Below are 20396 nucleotides of genomic sequence, written 5' to 3' on the forward strand. Positions count from 1 at the left end.
AGCAAAGATCATCATATAATCCATCATGAATACATATATAGTAGTTTGTAGCACAAACGGCGCTCATCTTTTGCATTCAATAAGCAAATAACTAATAGGTAATTAATAATCCATCATCGAATACATATATAGTAGTTTGTAGCAAAGATCATCATATATATCACTAATACATCTCGAATAATAGCTCCTCTAGGTTCAGGGGGTCGCGGTGTACACCCAAAGAGAAGGAACCATCACTAGATCATAGCTCCGGTGAGATCCCCAAATAATCTGCCAGGTATTCGAGAACCGGTCGTTCGCCAATGCAACCAAGTAGCGTTGGACGTGCGCGTTCTCCTCCATGACACGGTGTTGTACCACCTGCGCGGGGGACTCAAGCCTCTCCGCCGATGCAGGCCCACGTGACTGCCACCAAAGAAGCTCTGGGTCGACGACGGGCTGGCTCCTCACTAAGCTGCGCTCACCAGAAGGTAGCACAACCCAGTACCAGCCCGGCGGAGCCCAGTCCCGGACATGGCCCCTCGGCTCAACCAGGAGTCCTCCGCCGAGTCGACGATGAGGATGCGGGATAGGCATCGTCGACGTCGAGAACTAAATGCTTAATTATGAAAACAAAATTAATAAACACTTAGCAAAATTTGGCATGACCTTTGCTAAAAATAGGACATATCGAGCGCCTGAAATTTGCCAGAACGTAAACGAATCGACATTTCTGGCAAAACATAGGCCACTCGGAAAAATATGACATGTCCAAAATGTGACATGTTCCAAATATGACATGTCCACTGCAAATTTACATATAACAGGAAAAATTGCTTTAACTAAAAAAATAACAACAATTGCTTTAACTAAAAAATACCTACAATTCTGTTAACTACACCTAAAACAACTAAAACACCTAAAATTCTGTTAACTACACCTAAAACAACTAAAACACCTAAATTCTATTAACTACACCTAATTAAAAACCTAGCTAAATTTCTGTCCTAACTTTAAAACCTAGCTAAATTTAAAAACCTAGGGTTCATACGAATTAACTAGGGTTCATACCTAATTATTCTAATAACCTACATTTTTTCAACTACATAGGATTCAAAATAACTACTCTAATAACTATAACTAGCTAGGTGGGAGGGAGGAGGAGGAATGAGATGGAGGAGTACCTCTCGGTACGGTGGAGGAGGGCCGGCGCGGGAGGAGAGCCGGCGCGGGGGCCGGGGCGGCCGGCGGGGGAGGAGGCCGACGCGGGGGCGGGCGGCCGACGAGGAGGAGGGCCGGCGTGGGCGAGGGCGGCCGAAGCAGCAGGGAGGAGGGCCGGCCAGGGGGACGGCAGCGTGCGGGTCAACGGCGGCGCGTGGGGGATTGAGAGGGAGGAGTGTGGAGAGTGTGAGTGAGCTTTAGTGAGAGATGAGGCAGGCCAGGCTGGGGGCGCGCGGGGGGAGGGGGAGTGGGCTTAACAACAGCGCGGGCAATGGGCCAGCGCTACTGCTAAGCCCACTAGCTGTAGCGCTGGCGCAAAACACACGCTACAGCTAAGTGGCCTGCCCTTTGGCCCCGGCGGCCCGCTAAACAGCAGCGCGGCCCGCGCCAACCAGCGTTGCTACTACTCACTAGCAGTAGCGCCCGTTCTGGCCGGCGCTACTAGTAAATACCAGTAGCGTGTGTGCCCAAACAGGCGCTACTACTAAAATTCTATGTATAAGCATTTTCCTAGTAGTGGTGGGATACCCGTGGTGACAATGGGGTATTCTATTGATCCACTTGATGTATGTTTTGGTGATCAACTTGCGGGTTCCGCCCATGAACCTATGCATAGGGGTTGGCACACGTTTTTGTCTTGACTCTCCGGTACGAACTTTGGGGCACTCTTTGAAGTTCTTTGTGTTGGTTGAATAGATGAATCTGAGATTGTGTGATGCATATCGTATAATCATACCCACGGATACTTGAGGTGACATTGTAGTATCTAGGTGACATTAGGGTTTTGGTTTATTTGTGTCTTAAGGTGTTATTTTTGTATGAACTCTATGATAGATTGAACGGAAAGAATAGTTTCATGTTATTTTACTACGGACTCTTGAATAGATCGATCAGAAAGGATAACTTTGATGTTGTTTCGTACCCTACCATAATCTCTTTGTTTGTTCTCCGCTATTAGTGACTTTACAATGACTCTTTGTTGCATGTTTATGGATAGTTATATGATCCAATTATGTTATTATTGTTGAGAGAACTTGCACTAGTGAAAGTATGAACCCTAGGCCTTGTTTCAACGCATTGCAATACTGTTTAGGCTCACTTTTATCATTAGTTACCTTGCTGTTTTTATATTTTCAGATTACAAAAACTATTATCTACTATCCATATTTCACTTGTATCACCATGTCTTCGCCGAACTAGTGCACCTATACAATTTACCATTGTATTGGGTGTATTGGGGACACAAGAGACTCTTTGTTATTTGGTTGCAGGCTTGTTTGAGAGAGACCGTCTTCATCCTACGCCTCCTACGGATTGATAAATCTTAGGTCATTCACTTGAGGGAAATTTGCTACTGTTCTACAAACCTCTGCACTTGGAGGCCCAACAACGTCTACAAGAAGAAGGTTGTGTAGTAGACATCTAGACCTGGACTCCCTATTCTAGCACATGCATGCTCCCTTGGGAGTTTTTCTGTGGCTTTGACTTACCGCGCGCTATGCCATAGGCCAACAACTGAGTGGGCCGCGCCCCTCTGGAAGGCACCTTTCCCTATGAAGATCAAGATTTTCGTGTGGAAACTATTAAGGAATCGCCTCCCATCGGGACGGAGGTGCTCAAGCGGCATGGCCCGGGTAATGAGTTATGCCCCCTGTGTGGGGTTCCGGAAATAGGGACCCACATCCTCTTCACTTGGACGGCGGCTCAATCGCTTTGGAACTTTGTCCGGGAGGCCCTCGGGCATGATTGGAAGCTTCAAATCTTGCCAGCTTCCTCCAGGCCAGAGCGACGCATGCTAGAAGGAACCGACGCCTCTTCTAGCTAGTTTTTGTTGCGATATCTTGGACGCTTTAGACGACGCGTAATAAGATGGTGATTGAGCGGGTCTTTCTGCAACGGGACTCTGACTCTTTCTTCAATTTTCTTACGTTCTTGCAACATTGGACCCGTTGGCTAGGCAACGGGACCGGGGCCATCTGGGACAGATGTTGGATGCACTACATGACTCGGCACATCGTCTAGGCTCCCGGGCAGCTCTCTGATGTTATGGCCACTTGGTGGTCTTTTTCCTGCTTTTCTCTTCTGTTTTATTTGGGCTTGCTTGTGTTGTGGCCCGAACAGACTTTTATGTCAGTGAGTTGCTACTCCATGTACGGACTAGTTGGTTGCTTTATCTATAAAGTGGGGCGAAAGGCTATTTTAAAAAAAAACTATCTTAAACCGGCGCTAGATTTTTGGTTAGAGCGTTGTTATATCTTATTATGCTTCTGATCAAATCTGGGCTTCTTTCAGGCCTTCTCTATTAAGTAATACTACAACAGACAAAAAATAATTGTTAGCTCGAGAAAGAAATTTGTCCAGAGCGCATAATGTAGCCAGAACATAAGAACTCTCTCTAGTGATGCACAAATCCAAACACAAATAGGATCCAATATAAAAACTCCGAAGACCAAAACATATTTATCCATGTACATATCATATACATCATGCATACACACGTAAAGGGACGTAGGCAACAGATTGAGCAGTTGCACCATGGAACACCACTCAGACATAATGCTGTCGTCAGGAACTGAAGCGCCGAACATGTACAACACACACACACATGTATAGTAGTACTTACATACTCTAACAATCACACACACAGGAACACACGCGTCGCGTGCGCACACATGTATAGTATATAGTGTAATACTTAGATAATGGGCACTATGCGGATGTAGCTAGTCCGATCATGGCTTGGCCTCAGGATCCGGAAAGTGGAATTCAGGCTTTGGGGGCAGCTCAGCTTTGGGGAACGGTGGCATTTCGTGCTTCGGGACCTCTGGCACAGCAAGGTGCGGTAACTCGGGCTCTTTCGGCACCTCAGGGTGCGACACATGGGGCTCCTTTGGCACCTCTGGCACGGCATGGTGTGGCATTTCAGGCTTCGGCAACTCTTGCATGGCAGGGTGCGGCAACTCGTGCTCCTTTGGTACCTCTGGCATGACAGGGTGTGGCGCTTTTGGTTCCTTTGTCACCTCTGGCACGACGGGGTGTGGCACTTCTGGCTCCTTTGGCACCTCCGGCACGATAGGGTGCGGCAGTTCGTGTTCCTTTGGCACCTCCGGTACGACAGGGTGTGGCACTTCGGGCTCCTTTGGCACCTCGGGCACAGCCGGATGCGGTAGTTCGGGCTCCGGGAGCTCGGGCATAACAGGGTGTGGCGGCAGCTCGTGCTTTGGCACCTCCGGCACCACGGGGTGTGGCACTTCAGGCTCCTTTGGCGTCTCCGGCACCACGGGGTGTGGCACTTCGGGCACGAGAGGGTGAGGTAGTTCAGGCTTCGGTAGCTCGGGCATGGCAGGGTGTGGCGGGAGTTGGGGCTTTGGCAGCTCCGGGACGATCGGACGTGGTGGATACTCCTTCTTGGGCACGGCCTCCTTGAGGTACCGTGCTGCGCTGCTCATGGAGCTGCATGAGAGCAGCAGCGCCACGAGGAAGACAAGGGAGGCCATGTTGTTCTTTTGCAGCATGGGAGATCGATGCTGTGTGCTTCTAGTGTGTATCAATGTGCGAGGCAACTTCTTGCTGTGATGGCTGGGAGATAGAAGAAGGCTGGTATTTATAGTCCAAAATGCTGCACCTACATGTGGCGGGCATACATGCATGATTGCATGCATGTTTGCGGTAGAGACTATAGTAGTGATCTGGCTGAACTTGGGTGCCTTGGTGGCCTGGTAGGTCACCTGCATCTCGGTGGTTGTTTACTCGCTTCAGCTTTGTGTGTGATCGATCTCTGCCTATCCATCTCTAGTTATGTGTGGTTAGATTAGTTTGGAATGTTGAGGGGACATGTGTGATTACATGATATGGCATTTCTAGCCCTAATTTTTGACCCGAACCTGCAGGGAGTATTTTTTATAGATTCTGTAACAATCGTGGTAATATGTACATGAAAGAGAAAACAAAACTAATGTACAACAATAACACATGGAACTGCTAAATCAGACTATCTGACGGACTGAAACCAATCAACATTTCAAGCTCTCTAATTGTCTGTTGACTGCCCTCTACAAAAAAAGGAAACTGAACATCTACAGCCGAGCACCCAAAAACGGTTTTAAACGCTCAGACAGACGGTCCAATCACTGACCGGTCATGAAAATTCGACCCCGACGGGTGCCTCAAACGAGCCTTAAATGTCCAGACTAACCGGCACCTCTCATATCCAGCCCAAATATGAAGCGGATATGGGGGCGTTCGGGTGCGTCCGCCACATCGGATTGACGATGAGGTATCACGCGAAAACAATCCAAAACCCGGCGCTCCCAAGCTCGTTTCGTCCATCGGACGGATGGCTCGCGTGGCGACGCTCCAGCCGGCCGCGTGGTGCCTAGCCCCGCTATTTAAGCCGATCGTCGGCACCAAAACCTTATCTGTCCACATTTTCCCCCTCCTGTCCGCTGCCACCGCCACTTTCCACTCCCCGTCCACCACCACTAGTAGCCATGCCACCACGCCGCCGGATAAGGAGCTACCCATATCTAACGCCAGAGCGTTAGCTGCAGCTCCTTGAGCAGATCCAGGCAAGGCGCGAAGACTAGATCCCACGGGGCTACCTCCGGATGAAGTGGATCCAGACGAGGACTTGGAGGAGGGGGGGATGAGGTTGAGGAGGAGACGGAGGAGGATGTGGGGGGACTTTGGGGACACGGATTTGCAGACGGAGCAGGAGGCCATCTTCGATTCCCTCTACTTAGAGTCGGATGCGGAGGCCAGATGCCGCTGTCGGCGGGAGATGGAGGCGGAGCACACTGCGGAGTAGGAGGAGAAGACCCTCGCCTACATGGAGGAGGTCGAGAAGGAGGAGGAGCCAGAGCCCTCCTGCGCGCCTGTCCACCCGGCGCCCAGTACCGGCGTCGTGGACGACTTCGACGACTAATCATAGCTATGGTGTCGTAGTACGTATGTTTATTTTGCATGATTTGTATGGATCTGCGAGGTGTAATATGAGATCCTCGAATGCAGAGGAACAGATTTAAGACGTGGCTGGTCAAATTCGATTGTAGATGCTCTAAGATTCTACCAGAACCTGTCGTCCAAATGTAGTCATATCGATGCATCCCAAACTGCTTTCATGCCGGACAGAAACATCCTAAAAGGGATGGTGGTCCTTCATGAAATGCTCCATCAAATTCACAGGAAAAAGTTAGATGGAGTTGTTTTTAAGGTGGATTTTGAGAAAGCGTACGATAAAGTCAAATGGCCATTCCTTCAACAGGCCTTGCGTATGAAAGATTTTGATGAAGCCTGGCGACGCCAGGTAGAATCGTTCACGCAAAAAGGGAGTGTTGGAATTAAAGTGAATGACGACATAGGTCATTATTTCCAGACACATAAGGGCCTGAGACAAGGGGATCCGATGTCTCCTATCCTGTTCAACATTGTAGTTGATATGTTGGCAATTTTGATAGGGAGGGCTAAGGAGGCTGGTCAGGTGGGTGGCTTGATACCTCATCTAGTTGATGGAGGTGTGTCCATCCTTCAGTACGCCGATGATACGATCATCTTTATGGAACATGACTTGGCCAAAGCGAGAAATATGAAGCTGGTGTTATGCTTATTTGAATAATTGACCAGGTTAAAGATTAACTTTCACAAAAGCGAATTGTTCTGCTTTGGTAGAGCCAATGACGAACAAGAGGCATATAGGCAATTGTTTGGGTGCGAATTGGGGACTTTAACTTTTACGTACTTAGGTATACCAATCCACCATCGTAAGCTGACAAACAGAGAATGGAAGTGCATCGAGGACCGCTTTGAAAAGAAACTGAGTTGCTGGAAGGGCAAGCTCATGTCATACGGAGGCCGATTAATTCTGATTAACTCGGTTCTCACGAGTATGTCTGTGTTTCTTTTGTCGTTCTTTGAAGTCCCAGTTGGAGTTAGGAAAAGACTGGACTTCTATCGATCATGATTTTTCTGGCAGAGCGATGAATTAAAAAGAAAATACGACTCGCCAAATGGGATATCATCTGTCGACCGAAAGACTAAGGGGGTCTTGGTATTGAGAATCTTGAGGTCAAGAACAGATGTCTTCTTAGCAAGTGGCTGTGGAAGTTATCGATTGAGACTGATGCCATTTGGGCGCAGATCCTTTGTAGCAAGTATCTTCACTTCAAAACTTTGTCACGGGTGACAGCAAGGCCGACTGACTCACCCTTTTGCAAAGGGCTTATGAAAGTCAAATTAACCTTGTTCAATAGGACAAAGTTTATTATTGGCAACGGTGCCAATACGCGATTCTGGGAGGATACTTGGCTCGGAGAGACCCCCCTTGCCGTTCAATACATGTCTCTGTATCGTATTGTTCAATGACGTGAGGCGTTCCTTGCAACGGTACTTCAATCCAATCCCCTTAATATTCAGTTCAGAAGGACGCTAGTTGGCAACCGTTGGGAAGAATGGCTCCAGCTAGTAAGTAAACTGATGAAGGTTCAGCTATCTCAACAACCCGATAAATTACTCTGGAAGCTTACTAGGTCTGGAGAGTTTACAGTTAAATGAATGTATGTGATGTTATCAACTCAAGCTCGATTCCTAGTTCCAAACATGTTTGGGCTGTCAAAGTTCCTTTGAAAATCAAAGTATTTATGTGGTTTGTCCATAAACAAGTAATATTAACCAAGGACAATTTGGCAAAGCATAATTGGACAGGACCTACTAGGTGTAGTTTCTGTGATCGGGATGAAACCATCAAACACTTTTTTCTTGATTGCCCGTTAGCCAAAGACCTATGGCGGACAGTCCATATTGCATTTAATATTACTCCACCGAGTTCTGTTAACACGTTATTTGGAACGTGGCTTAACAGGATAGAGCCCGTAACAGCGAGATATATTCGCGTAGGAGTTTGTGCTTTATTGTGGGTAGTCTGGACTGCAGAAATGATTTGGTTTTTAACAAAACAACAAATATTCATTTTTTGCAGGTTATCTTCCGAGCCACTGCGTTGATTCGTATGTGATCGCTACTTACTCCGACGGAGATCAGAGAGCGTTTGGTTACTGGATCTATCCGCTGGGAGATGGTAGCACGGGATATTTTCAACCGGTTTGGATGGGGGTCATGTAATAGGATAGGCAATTAGTTTACCCGTCTCTCTTATGCCAGCCGGTTGTGCCTTTTTATGGCCAGTTTTTTTTTGTTGCCCTTTTGACTCTTTGTGAGCCCTTTTTTTCGTTTTGAGACTCTAAGACCTTGTTAAACCTATTTTTTTTTAATAAGATGGCCGTATGCATCGTTCTGATGCAGAGGCCAGGGAATCCCCTTTTCGAGAAAAAAAACTCATATCGATGCAGGCTACTCAACCTACAGCGAACCTGAAGGCAAGTGCTCTTTGGATGATTCGGTAACTGGTCGGTCGGTTCGACAGCTCAGTTGCACCTATCTGGTCGACCCCGGCTGATCTCCTCCTGAAGACGCCATACATCAGTCAGAGTTGGCTGTTTGGTGACACGGATTGGGCTTGCACGCGTTCGCGTAGGAGCTTCCGTCGCCGCACCGCGGTGTCAGGTCACTGGCGCACCAAAAATGCTACACCCAGGAAAAGTTCCTTACTGCACCAGTTGCGCGCTTCTGGTTCTGGGGGTCAATTGCCGATGATCGGCAGTTCAACTGCAGCTAGCTGCTCCCGGTAGCAGGTTCCTGTCGTTTTCGCTACCCTTGTACTGCGCTAGACGATCGGTTGCGTGCGATTCGGCGAGGCTACCTGATCGATCCGGTTCATCTCCTGATCGAAACAGGCCGGGCACCCGTCAGGGCTGATGGATGAGTCGCGCACGCGCTCGCGTAGGAGCGTCGCCTCGTGCGCGCCGTACCATGCAGGTCACCGGCCGGCACGCGGTTCACGTAGACGCCGTACCGGCGCCAGCGCACGGTGGCTCTTGTCAGCGACACCGGCCGGCGCAGAGACAGTGAAAGAAGTTGAGCAGAAAACGACTTCAGGGTATATTACAGTAGATGGGAATACTGAGGCCAGATGGATGGACTATTTTTCTTTATATCACATCATGAGCAGACTAATTGAGCTGGTTGGTGGACGTACGCAACGCCATCTCGTGTCCTCGTGTTTATGGTACGATGATGCAGTGAGTGATATCTGACGAAGTATATTTGACTTCGCTACGTAGTTCCGAATCGAGTTGAAAGTGACCATTCCATGACGCCCTCCTTTTCATGTTGGCGTGACCATTCCTTAAGCAACTTAAGCTAGCTAACTATTCAAGTTCCAGCTAGCAATATGATAGCTACGTAACAAAAGGATTATATGTTCATGGTGCATTCTCATTTTGTCATATATTACTTATGGGGCCCCTTTTACTCCCCATACAACAATAAGGATTTCCCTGAATGTTTTCGTACAGTTTATGCAATAGAAATAAAAATGGAAATAGTCAAAGATGGTCACTAACTTCATTAACAGATCTTATTGTTTAGACACCAATTAGAGTATTTTTGTTCATCAATTTGGTGAAATATATTTTCTACACTCTCCCGTTCCAAAATATTTGAAGTTCTAAATGTGTCCAAGTTTAGAGAAAAATATATTAACATCTACAAAACCAAACTAAATTCATTAGATTCATCACAAAGTATATTTTCATTTCATAAATATTTGATATTAATCTAGACAGTAACACACTTTTTCTATATACTTGGTCAAATTTGAATAGCTTGACTTAGGACAAACCTAGACCTTCAAGTATTTCGAAATGGAGGCAGTAGTATCTGTAATGGGGATTTTGATTTTTATTATGCTGAAATAACTATATGGTGGCATACAAATCATATTCTTTTGTTCTTTTGACGAAATTAAAACTTGTGTTACACCCAATATTTCTCGCCTCAACTAATATCATCTGGAGGGTGAAAAGTGTCTTCGCGATTCGCATAAACCTGGACTAAAAAAACAAAATAAACAACCAATTGATTTTGTACTACGGCTAAATTAACAGTGCACCCCTTCAAGTATTTGTATGAACTTCTCAAATATTGTTCCAACGTCAACAAACATAAACAACTTATTTTAAAAAGTACGAATAGCAAATATATAGGTGATATTTATGGACATATCTATAGAAAGCTTTTACAACTTTGGCTTTTTATATTATTTTAAGTGCTTTTAGGAAGAAACTTATATGTAGATTTGATACTATTTTAAGTATTTTTAGTAGGAAAACCTTGAAAAATCATATATGTAGATATGCCGAAAAGTATTTGAGTGTTATCGCTATACTATAGTAGAAATTTTTGGTTAAAGTCGCATCTTGTAGACTGTCAATGTCCTAAAGCATCATTTATGTGTGACCTCAAGGGAGTAATTTGTTTAATACTCCCTCTATAAACTTTTATAGGACGTTTTTTAACAATGGTCTAGAAAAAGTAGGCCAGACCTGCAACACATGCTAATGCTACTTCGCTTCTCAGCCAAAAAAAACTATCATAAACCGTTGCTAGCTTTTGGTTGGAGACTTTTTTTTTCAACAAGTGGTTCCAGAATGTTATCGTATTATGCTTCCAATCAAACCTTGGTTTCCAGGCCTTCTCTACGAATAAAAAGACAAAAGCAAGGTAATTGTCCAGTAAAAGAAATTTGTTCGAAGCACATAATGTAGCCAAAACATAACTCTTTAGTCATGCACATATGTAAATTCAAACACAACTCCAATATTAAAACTCTAAACATGAAATATATTTATTCATGTGTAGATATCATATATATATATATACATCATGCATACAGGCAACGTGGAGTAGGGAATATGTTGAGAAGCTAAACCATGCAACACCACTCAGACGTAACGCTCCCGTCGGAAATTAGAGCGCAGGCTCTAAGGGCATCTCTAGCCGCGCCCCCAACAGGCCCCCCCCAAGCGATTTTGCCGTGCCGGCGCCAAAAAAAGGTCCAGTCGCGTTCCCAGAAGCCCGTTTTTCGCCAGCTCGGGTCAAAACTGGTGCCGGCGGACCCAAGCCGAACCCGGGGCCCTGGGGGGCGCTTGGGAGCCGGCACAAGCGAAAAAGGCGCGTGGGCCCGCCCTGGCGGCGACCCGAGGGCCTTTTCCCGCCGCTTCTTGACGCTTTTCCCTCGCATCTCTTCCGCTTGCTCGCCTTCCTCCCGCCATTCCCATCCTTTCTCCCGCCAAACCCCCTCCAGCTCGCCTTCCAGTCGCCGCCATGCCGCCGAAGAAGTACGCCATGCCGCGCGCGGCGGCAACCACGACTGGCACCGTGGCCCAGCCGAAGCAGAGGAAGCCGAGGGCGCCGCCATCGAAGCCACCGGGCATGTCGAACGCCGAGTGGAGGGTGGAAGTTCAGCGACGCGACGCAGTCACCACCGACTCTGGGCGCGTCAGAGGGGCGGCCGGACGGCCACAAATTGGCAAAGAAGGGGAAAAACGCCGACGCGGCAACCGCGCGAGTGCAGGAGTCCATCGAGCATTGCCTCGCCGACGCCCAGGCCCGGGCCGTCCTACGTGAAGAGAAGATTGAGGCGCGGTGGTCGTCGCTGATGAAGAACAGCGCCATCAAGCTCGACCTGCTCCGGACGAACGTCGCCGCGAAGAAGAGGAACACCGACATGGCTTTTCTGATGGGCGGGGCGGACATGCTCCAGAGCAACGACGAGCAGCTCAGGGCGTGGTACATGGCGGAGCGCGGCCTCATCCTGAACCAGATGCAGACGGCAACGCCGACGACGCCGACGACGCAAGCTCCCGTGCCCACGACCACACGGACGCCAAGCTCGAACGACGCCTCTACATCGCCGCCCAGCAGTTCCGAAGCCGCGCCGACACAACCCAGCACCGAAGCAGCTCTGACACCGCCGAGCCCGCGCACGCCGACTCCGCCAACGCCTGGAGCCGACCCCGCCGAGTGAATCATTGCGCACGCGAACTTGCGGCGTGCGGCGCTCTATTTTTTGTAACGCCAGACTACATCCGATCACCGGAATTGTGGCGTCTTTTGAGAGCGGGAACGACCAAGTTTAAATTTCCCGCATCCTGGGGCCGGCGCTTGGGGGCGTGACTAGGAGTTAGGTCGCCCCCAGGGGCCAAACTAGCGCCGGCATGCCCCCAGGCCGCTCTATTTAGGCGCCCTGGGGGGCCGAACGGCTGGAGATGCCCTAACAACATGTACAACACAAACATGCAAATAAGGGAAAACTTTGTTTTTGCCACTCTAGTTTTTGCCATCTTTGCTTAAGCCACTCTAGAATTTGACATTTCACTTTTGCCACTCTTAGAGACAATATATCACTTTTGTCATTCCGTGGCAAAAGCAAAAAATTTAGAGTGGCAATTGTGATACATGTCAAAAGCTAAGAGTGGCAAAAGTGAAATGAAAAATTATCGTTTTTGCCACGAAATGGCATTTGTGATGTATTGTCAAAAGCTAAAAGTGGCAAAAGTGAGATGTCAAATTCTAGAGTGGCATAAGCAAAGTTGGCAAAAACTAGAGTGGCAAAAATAAAGTTTTCCCTCCAAATAAGTCTATAACAATCTCTCTCTCTTTCACACACACATGTATAGTCTATAGTTTTAATACTTAGATAACGGGCACTACGCGGATGTAGCTAGTCCTATCATGGCTTGGCCGCTGGCTCCGGAAAGTGGAACTTGGGCTTCGGAGGCAGCTCGGCTTTGGGGAACGGCGGCATTTCGTGCTTCGGGACCTCTGGCACAACAGGGTGCGGTAACTCGGGCTCTTTCGGCACCTCAGGCACGGCATGGTGTGGCATTTCAGGCTTTGGCAACTCTGGCATCGCAGGGTGCGGCAGCTCGTGCTCCTTTGGCACCTCTGGCACGACGGGGTGTGGCGCTTCAGGCTTCTTTGGCACCTCCGGCACGACAGGGTGTGGCAGATCGTGCTCCTTTGGCACCTCCGGAACGATTGAGTGTGGCGCTTGAGTCTCCTTTGGCACCGCAGGCACAATCGGATGCGGCAGTTCGGGCTTCGGGATCTCGGGCATAGCAGGGTGCGGTGGCAGGTCGTGCTTTGGCACCTCCGGCACCATGGGGTGTGACATTTCAGGCTCCTTTGGCGTCTCCGGCACCATGGGGTGTGGCACTTCGGGCACTAGAGGGTGCGGTGGTTCAGGCTTCGGCAGCTCGGGCACGGCAGGGTGCGGCGAGAGTTCGGGCTTTGGTAGCTCTGGCTCGATCGGATGTGGTGGATACTGCTTCTTAGGCACAGCCTCCTCTAGGTGCCGTGCTGCACTGCTCATGGAGCTGCATGAGAGCAGCAGCGCCAGAAGGAAGACAAGGGAGGCCATGGTATTCTTGCACAGCATGGTTGAGGCCGTACGTGTGTGCTTCTGGTTCTTGGTGTGATGGCTGGGAGATAGAAGAAGGCCGGTATTTATAGCCAAAATGCTACACCCTACATGCAGCCGGGCGGGTATACATGCATGCATATGTTTGCGGTAGACACTTGTAGCGTTCTGACTCAATTTTGGTGCCTTGCTGGCCTGCAGGTAGGTCACCTGCATCTCGGTGGTTGTTTACTCACTTCTCTGCCTATCCATCTCTAGTTATGTGTAGTTAAATTAGTTTGGAATATTGAGGAGACATGAGTGATGACATGATATGGTCGGTGATACATTTCAAGCTCTAATTGTTTGTTTACTTTGCTCTAAAAATAGTCTCTAAGATTGTACCAGAACCTGCTGTCCAAATGTAGCATATGAATACATGCTACTCAGCCTACGCACCGAGATATCCTATGCTACGGCGAACATGAACGCAAGTGTTTTTCTAAACGAGTACGCAAGTGTTTTCTGGACGATTCGGTAATTGGTCGCTCGGTTCAGCAGCGCAGCTGCACCTATCTCGTCGACCTGGCTGATCTCCTGAAGAGGCCATACATTAGTCACTAGTCAGAGTTGGCCGTTTGGTGATGGATTGAGCGCGCACGCGCTCGCGTAGGAGCGTCCGTCGCCGTACCGCGGTGTCAGGTCACTCTGGCGCACGGTCGACCTGGTACGGCAGGTGTTAGGTCACCACTCACCAGCGAACGGCTGTGGTCAGGAAACGTCCCCGTGCCCTTATTTTGACATGTTTATTGTGGTGGTTGTGCTTGATTAGGGTTAGCTAGCTCCACGTCACTGAGCTCGAGATCGCATGCTATCATGTGGATGTGGGATGTGTCTTTCGGCAAGGCGGTTGCTTTGTTGCAGGTTGAGCAGAAAACGACTTGCGGGTATATTAGTTGGGAACATTGAGTGCAGATTAGAATACCTTCTCTCTTTTTTATCTAATGAGCAGACTGCAGGTCAAGGACAAGCTGCTGAGATACACAGTAGTGTGATGAACTATATTTACCAGTATTTGAGTTGCTGACAGCGCTCACCACGCTGTGTGATGAACTATATTTGACTTCGCTAGTTCCGGATCGAGTTGAAAATGACCATTCCACCATCCTTTTCATGTTGGCGTGACCATTCTTCAAGCAACTTAAAGCTACCTAACTCCTTAGGTACCAAAGCCACACGCACACAAATATCTTCAGGTACTTCATTGTATTTCGGATCTATTTTTTATCATAAATTTAAGTTGTATGTAGCAAAAATAGTACTCCATCCGTTCCATAATATAAGAGCGTTTTTGACACTCCATTCAAAACTACTTCCAAATACAAATCTAGCAATACACATTTTATAACATAGTATTACTTGATACCGTGAATGCATGGCACTTTACCGAAAAAGATTTTCGCCCCGCTTTATATTATAAAGCAAATGCCCAAGCCAAACATCCAACAAGGTTCAAACACACACACACACACAGGTCTAGCACAGACAAGCAGTCAAAGGGTTAATGCTGAGGGCACAGCTCAACAAGCCCTGAAGAAACAAAAAAAGAACGCACGCGTGGGGTGCGGCATAGCATCTAGTTGGGCTCGGGGGGGGGGGGGGGGGGGGGGGGGGGGGGGGGAGGGAGCGGAAGGCCATCGATCGAAGGTCGGCGAGGAGGTTGCTGATGACGTCCCGGTCCTGGGGGCGGCTAAGCGGCCGCCAGAGCTGCAAATATCCACACATTTTAAAGATGGCGTCAGTAGCACGTCGAAGAGGCATCTTCTGTATGACAAGCTTATTGCGTACGGTCCAAAGCGTCCAGGCAAGGAACCCGACGCAAAGCCATCTAATATGCCTGTAGCGAGGGGGGAGGCCTGAATCTCCGCAAGCAGGTCAAGGAAGTTGGTGTTGCACCACTGGCCCCCAACCGTCTCACGGAAACAGGACCAAAGGGACTGTGCCGTGGAGCACGAGAAGAAGATGTAGTTGGCATCCTCCACCGTGCCGCACATGGGGCACATCCCATCCCCAGGTCCATTACGCTTAAGGACCTCTACGCCAGACGGGAGGCGGCCTCGGATCCATTGCCACGGGAAGATCCTGATCTTCAGGGGCAGGCGGATGTCCCAGATCAAACTGAAGGGCTCGGGGGCCGTCGAGGGGGCGATGGCCGCGTAGAGGGATTTGGTGGAGAAGCAACCGGAAGGTTCCAGGTGCCAAGAGATGGCGTCCGGGGTGTCGGCGACGTCCATAGGGAGGAGGGTGATGTCCTGGAGGAGGACATCCCAAGCGGCTACTTCAGGGGGGGGGGGGCAAAGGGGCGGCGGAAAGCGAGGCGCCCTAGGTCAATAAGGGCCGTCTCGACAGAGACCCAAGGGTCAACAGCAATGGCGAAGAGCTCCGGAAAACGCGCGGCCAGGGGGGTGTCGCCAAGCCACCTATCAAACCAGAACAGGGTCGAGGACCCAGTACCAACCAAAATGGATGTGCCAATGCGAAGCACGGGCAGCAGCTGGACGATGGCCTGCCAAAACTGGGAGCCGCCTGAGCGCTGACAGAATGCGAGAGGCTGTCCATGAAGGTACTTGTTCTGGATGATAGTGATCCAAAGTCCTCTATCGCCATTGGTAATGCGCCAGAGCCAACGGGTCAAGACGGCAATGTTCATGCGTCGGGAGGACAAGATCCCAAGACCGCCCTGGTCCTTGGTTTTGCAGATATCTGGCCAGCTGACCATGTGGTACTTCTGCTTATCCCCCTCCCCATCCCAGAAGAATCTGGATTGGTATTTGGCGATCTCCTGATGAAGGGTTTCATGGAGGCTATAGAAGCTCATGAGGAACCATAGAAGGCTGGCAAGCGAAGAATTGATAAGGATCACGCGAGCAGTCTGCGACAACCAGCGCCCTTTCCAGGGCTCAACGCGATGTTGCATACGGGTCACCGTGGGGCGAAGATCGGCCACGGTGAGGCGCGAATCACTAATGGGGATCCCCAGGTAAGTCGTGGGAAAAGAACTCAACCGACAATTTAGTCGGTCAGCAATAGCTTGTGCTTCCTCCAAGGGGTATACGAGAACCATCACTTCGCTCTTATCGAAGTTGATGGTTAGGCCCGACATTTGTTGGAAGCACAGGAGGAGGAACTTCAGGTTAGCAATATCTAGAGCGGAGCCCTCCACCATTATTATGGTATCATCCGCATATTGAAGGAGGGAGACCCCTCCCCCTCCGACTAGGTGGGGGACGATGTCGCGATATGGCCAGCGTCCTTGGCCTTATCCAGGATGGATGCTAGGGCATCGACCACCATGTTGAATAAGAACGGCGAGAAAGGGTCACCCTGAGGACCCCACAGAGGATGGGGAAATAGGGCCCAATGTCACCGTTGATGTTCACTGCGGTCCGGCCACAGGAGACAAGCTGCATGACGCGAGTCACCCAACGGTCGTCGAAACCCTTACGAAGCAACACTTTCCGCAAGAAGGGCCAGTGGACCGTGTCGTATGCTTTGTGGAAGTAGCTTTAGAAAGACTGCACGATGGCGTTTTAGAAGACAAGCTGCATGGGCTTTAGGAAAAGTACGTTAACCGAAGCTACGTAACAAAAGGACTATATATTATTAACTCTTTCTCGTTTTGTTATACATTACTTTCGGCGTCACGTTTACTCCCCATATAACAACAAGAATATCTCTCGCAAAAATAAGTAAGTTATAATTTATGCAAAATAAACAATTGGAAATAACAGTCACTAACTTCATTGGCACACCTTGTTGTTTAGACCCCAATTGGAACATTTTCGTTAATCAAATGGGTGAAAAACTATACTTTGTAAGTACCTTTAATGAATATATTTTTATTTTTATTATGCTGGGATATAACAACATAATGCTGCGTGTACTTTTTTAGTTGTTGCAACAAAGGTTATAAAGATCTGTAGATGTCAGATAGGTTAAATCTATTGCCCACGAAAAAGATCTCCTTCTTTTGTTCGTTGAATGAAATTTAAACTTGCTTACCATCCAATATTTCTCACCTCCTTATTTGTTTTGGAACGTGAAAATGTTTCCACCATTCACATCAACTTTGGCTAAGAAAAACCACTCGGCATGAAAGGTGAGCTATATAAAAAAACTTTGGCTAAGAAAAAGGAAAAAAACGGCCTATTTTGTATAGAAAAATAGGCATCCGCCTTCGAGTTTTTGCATGAACATCTGGAAAAAAAATACCCGTGAAAAACTTATTTGTAAAAATAAAATCACCCATAGTATATAGGTGATGTTTTGGACTTATGTCTAGAAATTTATTAAAACTCTGACTGTTGATATCGTTTTAAATAATTATATAGAAACTTCCAAAATCATATGTGTAGATTTGACAAAAAGTATTTTGAAAATATCTTTTTTTAAGGAAGTTGCTCTGTGGATTTCAAAGGCAAAAAATTGTAGAATGACCAGGCTTATTAAGGAAACCAGACCGAAAACCAAAAAAAGGGTAAACAACACCGCTAGGCGTTGACCAAGCTAGACCACCAGCATCAACGTGACCGTAGCCCGAGGAGTAGTGAGCAGAATCTTCGGAAAACGCCTCCAATAAGGAAAATAACGTCGCCGTCACCAACATTGACCCCTGTTGAAAACCAAGCTTTCGCCCTGAACTGCTCATAACCATCCAATCAAACTTTGGGGAAGAGTCCGGTAACACAAAAAAGCCAAGCTTTCGAGCTCGTTTTGGACTGTCAATTAATGTCCAAAGACATGAAGGGAATAGTTTGTTTAAGACTTAAAAACTAGACGCAAAAAACAAACAATTTTATTGTCTGAAGCGCATAATGTAGCAAAAACATAAGAAGTCTTTACTCTTTAGTGATGGACATAAGTAAATCGGAACACAACTGCAATCTGAAACTCCAAACACAAATATATTTATTCATGTGCATATCATATACATCGTGCATTTACATAAAGGAACAGATTGAGCAGTTGCACCATGCAATACCACTCAGACATAACGCTCTCGTCAGGAACTAGAGTGCGGGCTCTAACGGCATGTACAGCACATACACGTGTAACACACACACACACACACACGCACACACACACACACACACACATGTATATTATATAGTTTAATAATACTTAGATAATGGGTACTGTGGGGATGAGCTAGTCCGATCATGGCTTGGTCTCTGGCTTTGGAAAATGGAACTCGGGCTTCGGGGGCAGCTCAGCTTTGGGGAACGGCGGCATTTCGTGCTTCGGGACCTCTGGCACAATAGGGTGCGGTAACTCGGGCTCCTTCAGCGCCTCAGGGTGTGGCACATGGGGCTCCTTCGGCGCCTCTGGCACGGCATGGTGTGGCATTTCAGGCTTCGGCAACTCTGGTATGGCAGGGTGCGGCAGCTCGTGCTCCTTTGGCACCTCCGGCACGATGGGGTGCGGCAGTTCGTGCTCCTTTGGCACCTCCGGCATGACGGGGTGTGGCACTTCAGGCTCCTTAGCCACCTCGGGCACATGCGGCACTTCAGGCTTCGGGAGCTCGGGCACAGCAGGGTGCGGCGGTAGTTCATGCTTTGGCACGTCGGGCACCATGGGGTGTGGCACTTCGGGCACGAGAGTGTGCGGTGGCTCAGGCTTGGGCAGCTCGGGCACGGCGGGGTGCGGCGGGAGTTCGGGCTTTGGCAGCTCCGGGACGATCGGATGTGGTGGATACTCCTTCTTGGGCACGGCCTCCTCTAGGTGCCGTGCTGCGCTGCTCATGGAGCTGCATGAGAGCAGCAGCGCCACGAGGAAGACAAGGGAGGCCATGGTGTTCTTGTCTATGTGTATCGATCAGAGAGAGGCAAGTTCTTGCTGTGATGTCTTGGAGATAGGAGAAGGCTGATATTTATAGCGCTCCAAAAGCCAAATGGAAAAAATCGCGGCATGCGGGTAGACATGCATGCATGCATCCATGCATGTAACTTTCAGTGGACAGTAGTTGCCTGGCTGAAACTTTTGGTGGGTTCGCTGGCAGATCACCTGCATTTCGGTGGTTGTTTACTTACTTCTGTTTTGTGTCTAGCTAGTCATGTGTGGTTAACTTGGTTTGGAAGAGACGTGAGTGTACCAGATATGGTGGTGATACATTTCAATCTCTAACCTGAACAGATATCGCTACACAGCGAACCTGAACGCAACTGTATCCGGCATTCCGGCTGATCTCCTGAAGACGCCACACATCAGTCAGAGTTGGTGGATTACGCGCGCACGCGGTCGCGTAGGCGCGCCCGTCCGTCGCCTCATACCGCGGTGTCGGGTCACTGGCGCACGGTGGCCGTGGTACGGCGGGCGTTAGGTCACCGCTAACCAGCAAACGGCTGATGCAAGTTAATTTCAGGGGCTATGGTCAGGAAGCAGCCCCGTGGCCTTGTTTTGAGATGCTGCAAATGGAAGCAAGCCTGGACGCTTCTGACCCTTTTTCTGGCATCTGTGGGGGTTGTGGTTGATTGGCGCTCCACGTCGCCGGGACTGGAAATTAGGGACATTATATGTCACAATCGTGTGTAGTACTCCCTCTGTAAAAAAATATAAGACATTTTAAGTCACTACTTTAGTGACCTAAAACGTCTTATATTTGTTTACGGAGGAAGTACATACTTAAAGAAAAAAAAACCACAGATGAAAAACACAGACAAAGACTGCAGATTAGTAGCGTTACCCATGAGATCTCCGTCACCCATGTACAAATTATGCTCTCGTTGTAACGCACATTTAATTACCTAGTTCTATGCAATCACCTCGGTATGCAACAATAACGATTGATTACTCCTGCTATGAACAGGCTCATATTTTATATTTCTTTCAGTATCGTGTGATG

General features: G+C 48.5%; 3 protein-coding genes across 3 annotated transcripts; all 3 read right to left on the bottom strand.

Annotated features, from left to right (window-relative positions):
• Positions 1-3634: 3634 nt before the first annotated feature.
• Positions 3635-19390, bottom strand: LOC125536419 (protein PELPK1-like). The gene is made up of 2 exons (XM_048699636.1): positions 19346-19390; positions 3635-4697 (listed from the first exon to the last, which is right to left on the bottom strand). Exon 2 carries the CDS (start codon positions 4695-4697, stop codon positions 3933-3935), a length of 765 nt encoding a protein of 254 aa, XP_048555593.1. The 5' UTR covers positions 19346-19390; the 3' UTR covers positions 3635-3932.
• Positions 12702-13584, bottom strand: LOC125536420 (protein PELPK1-like). The gene has a single exon (XM_048699637.1). The coding sequence runs from the start codon at positions 13532-13534 to the stop codon at positions 12827-12829; it is 708 nt and encodes a 235-aa protein (XP_048555594.1). The 5' UTR covers positions 13535-13584; the 3' UTR covers positions 12702-12826.
• On the bottom strand, positions 18441-19393 carry LOC125536421 (protein PELPK1-like). The gene has a single exon (XM_048699638.1). It carries the CDS (start codon positions 19343-19345, stop codon positions 18713-18715), a length of 633 nt encoding a protein of 210 aa, XP_048555595.1. The 5' UTR covers positions 19346-19393; the 3' UTR covers positions 18441-18712.
• Between the last annotated feature and the right edge of the window lie 1003 nt (positions 19394-20396).

The sequence above is a fragment of the Triticum urartu genome, chromosome 2, assembly GCF_003073215.2.
Source record: "Triticum urartu cultivar G1812 chromosome 2, Tu2.1, whole genome shotgun sequence".
Classification (NCBI taxonomy): Eukaryota; Viridiplantae; Streptophyta; class Magnoliopsida; order Poales; family Poaceae; genus Triticum; species Triticum urartu.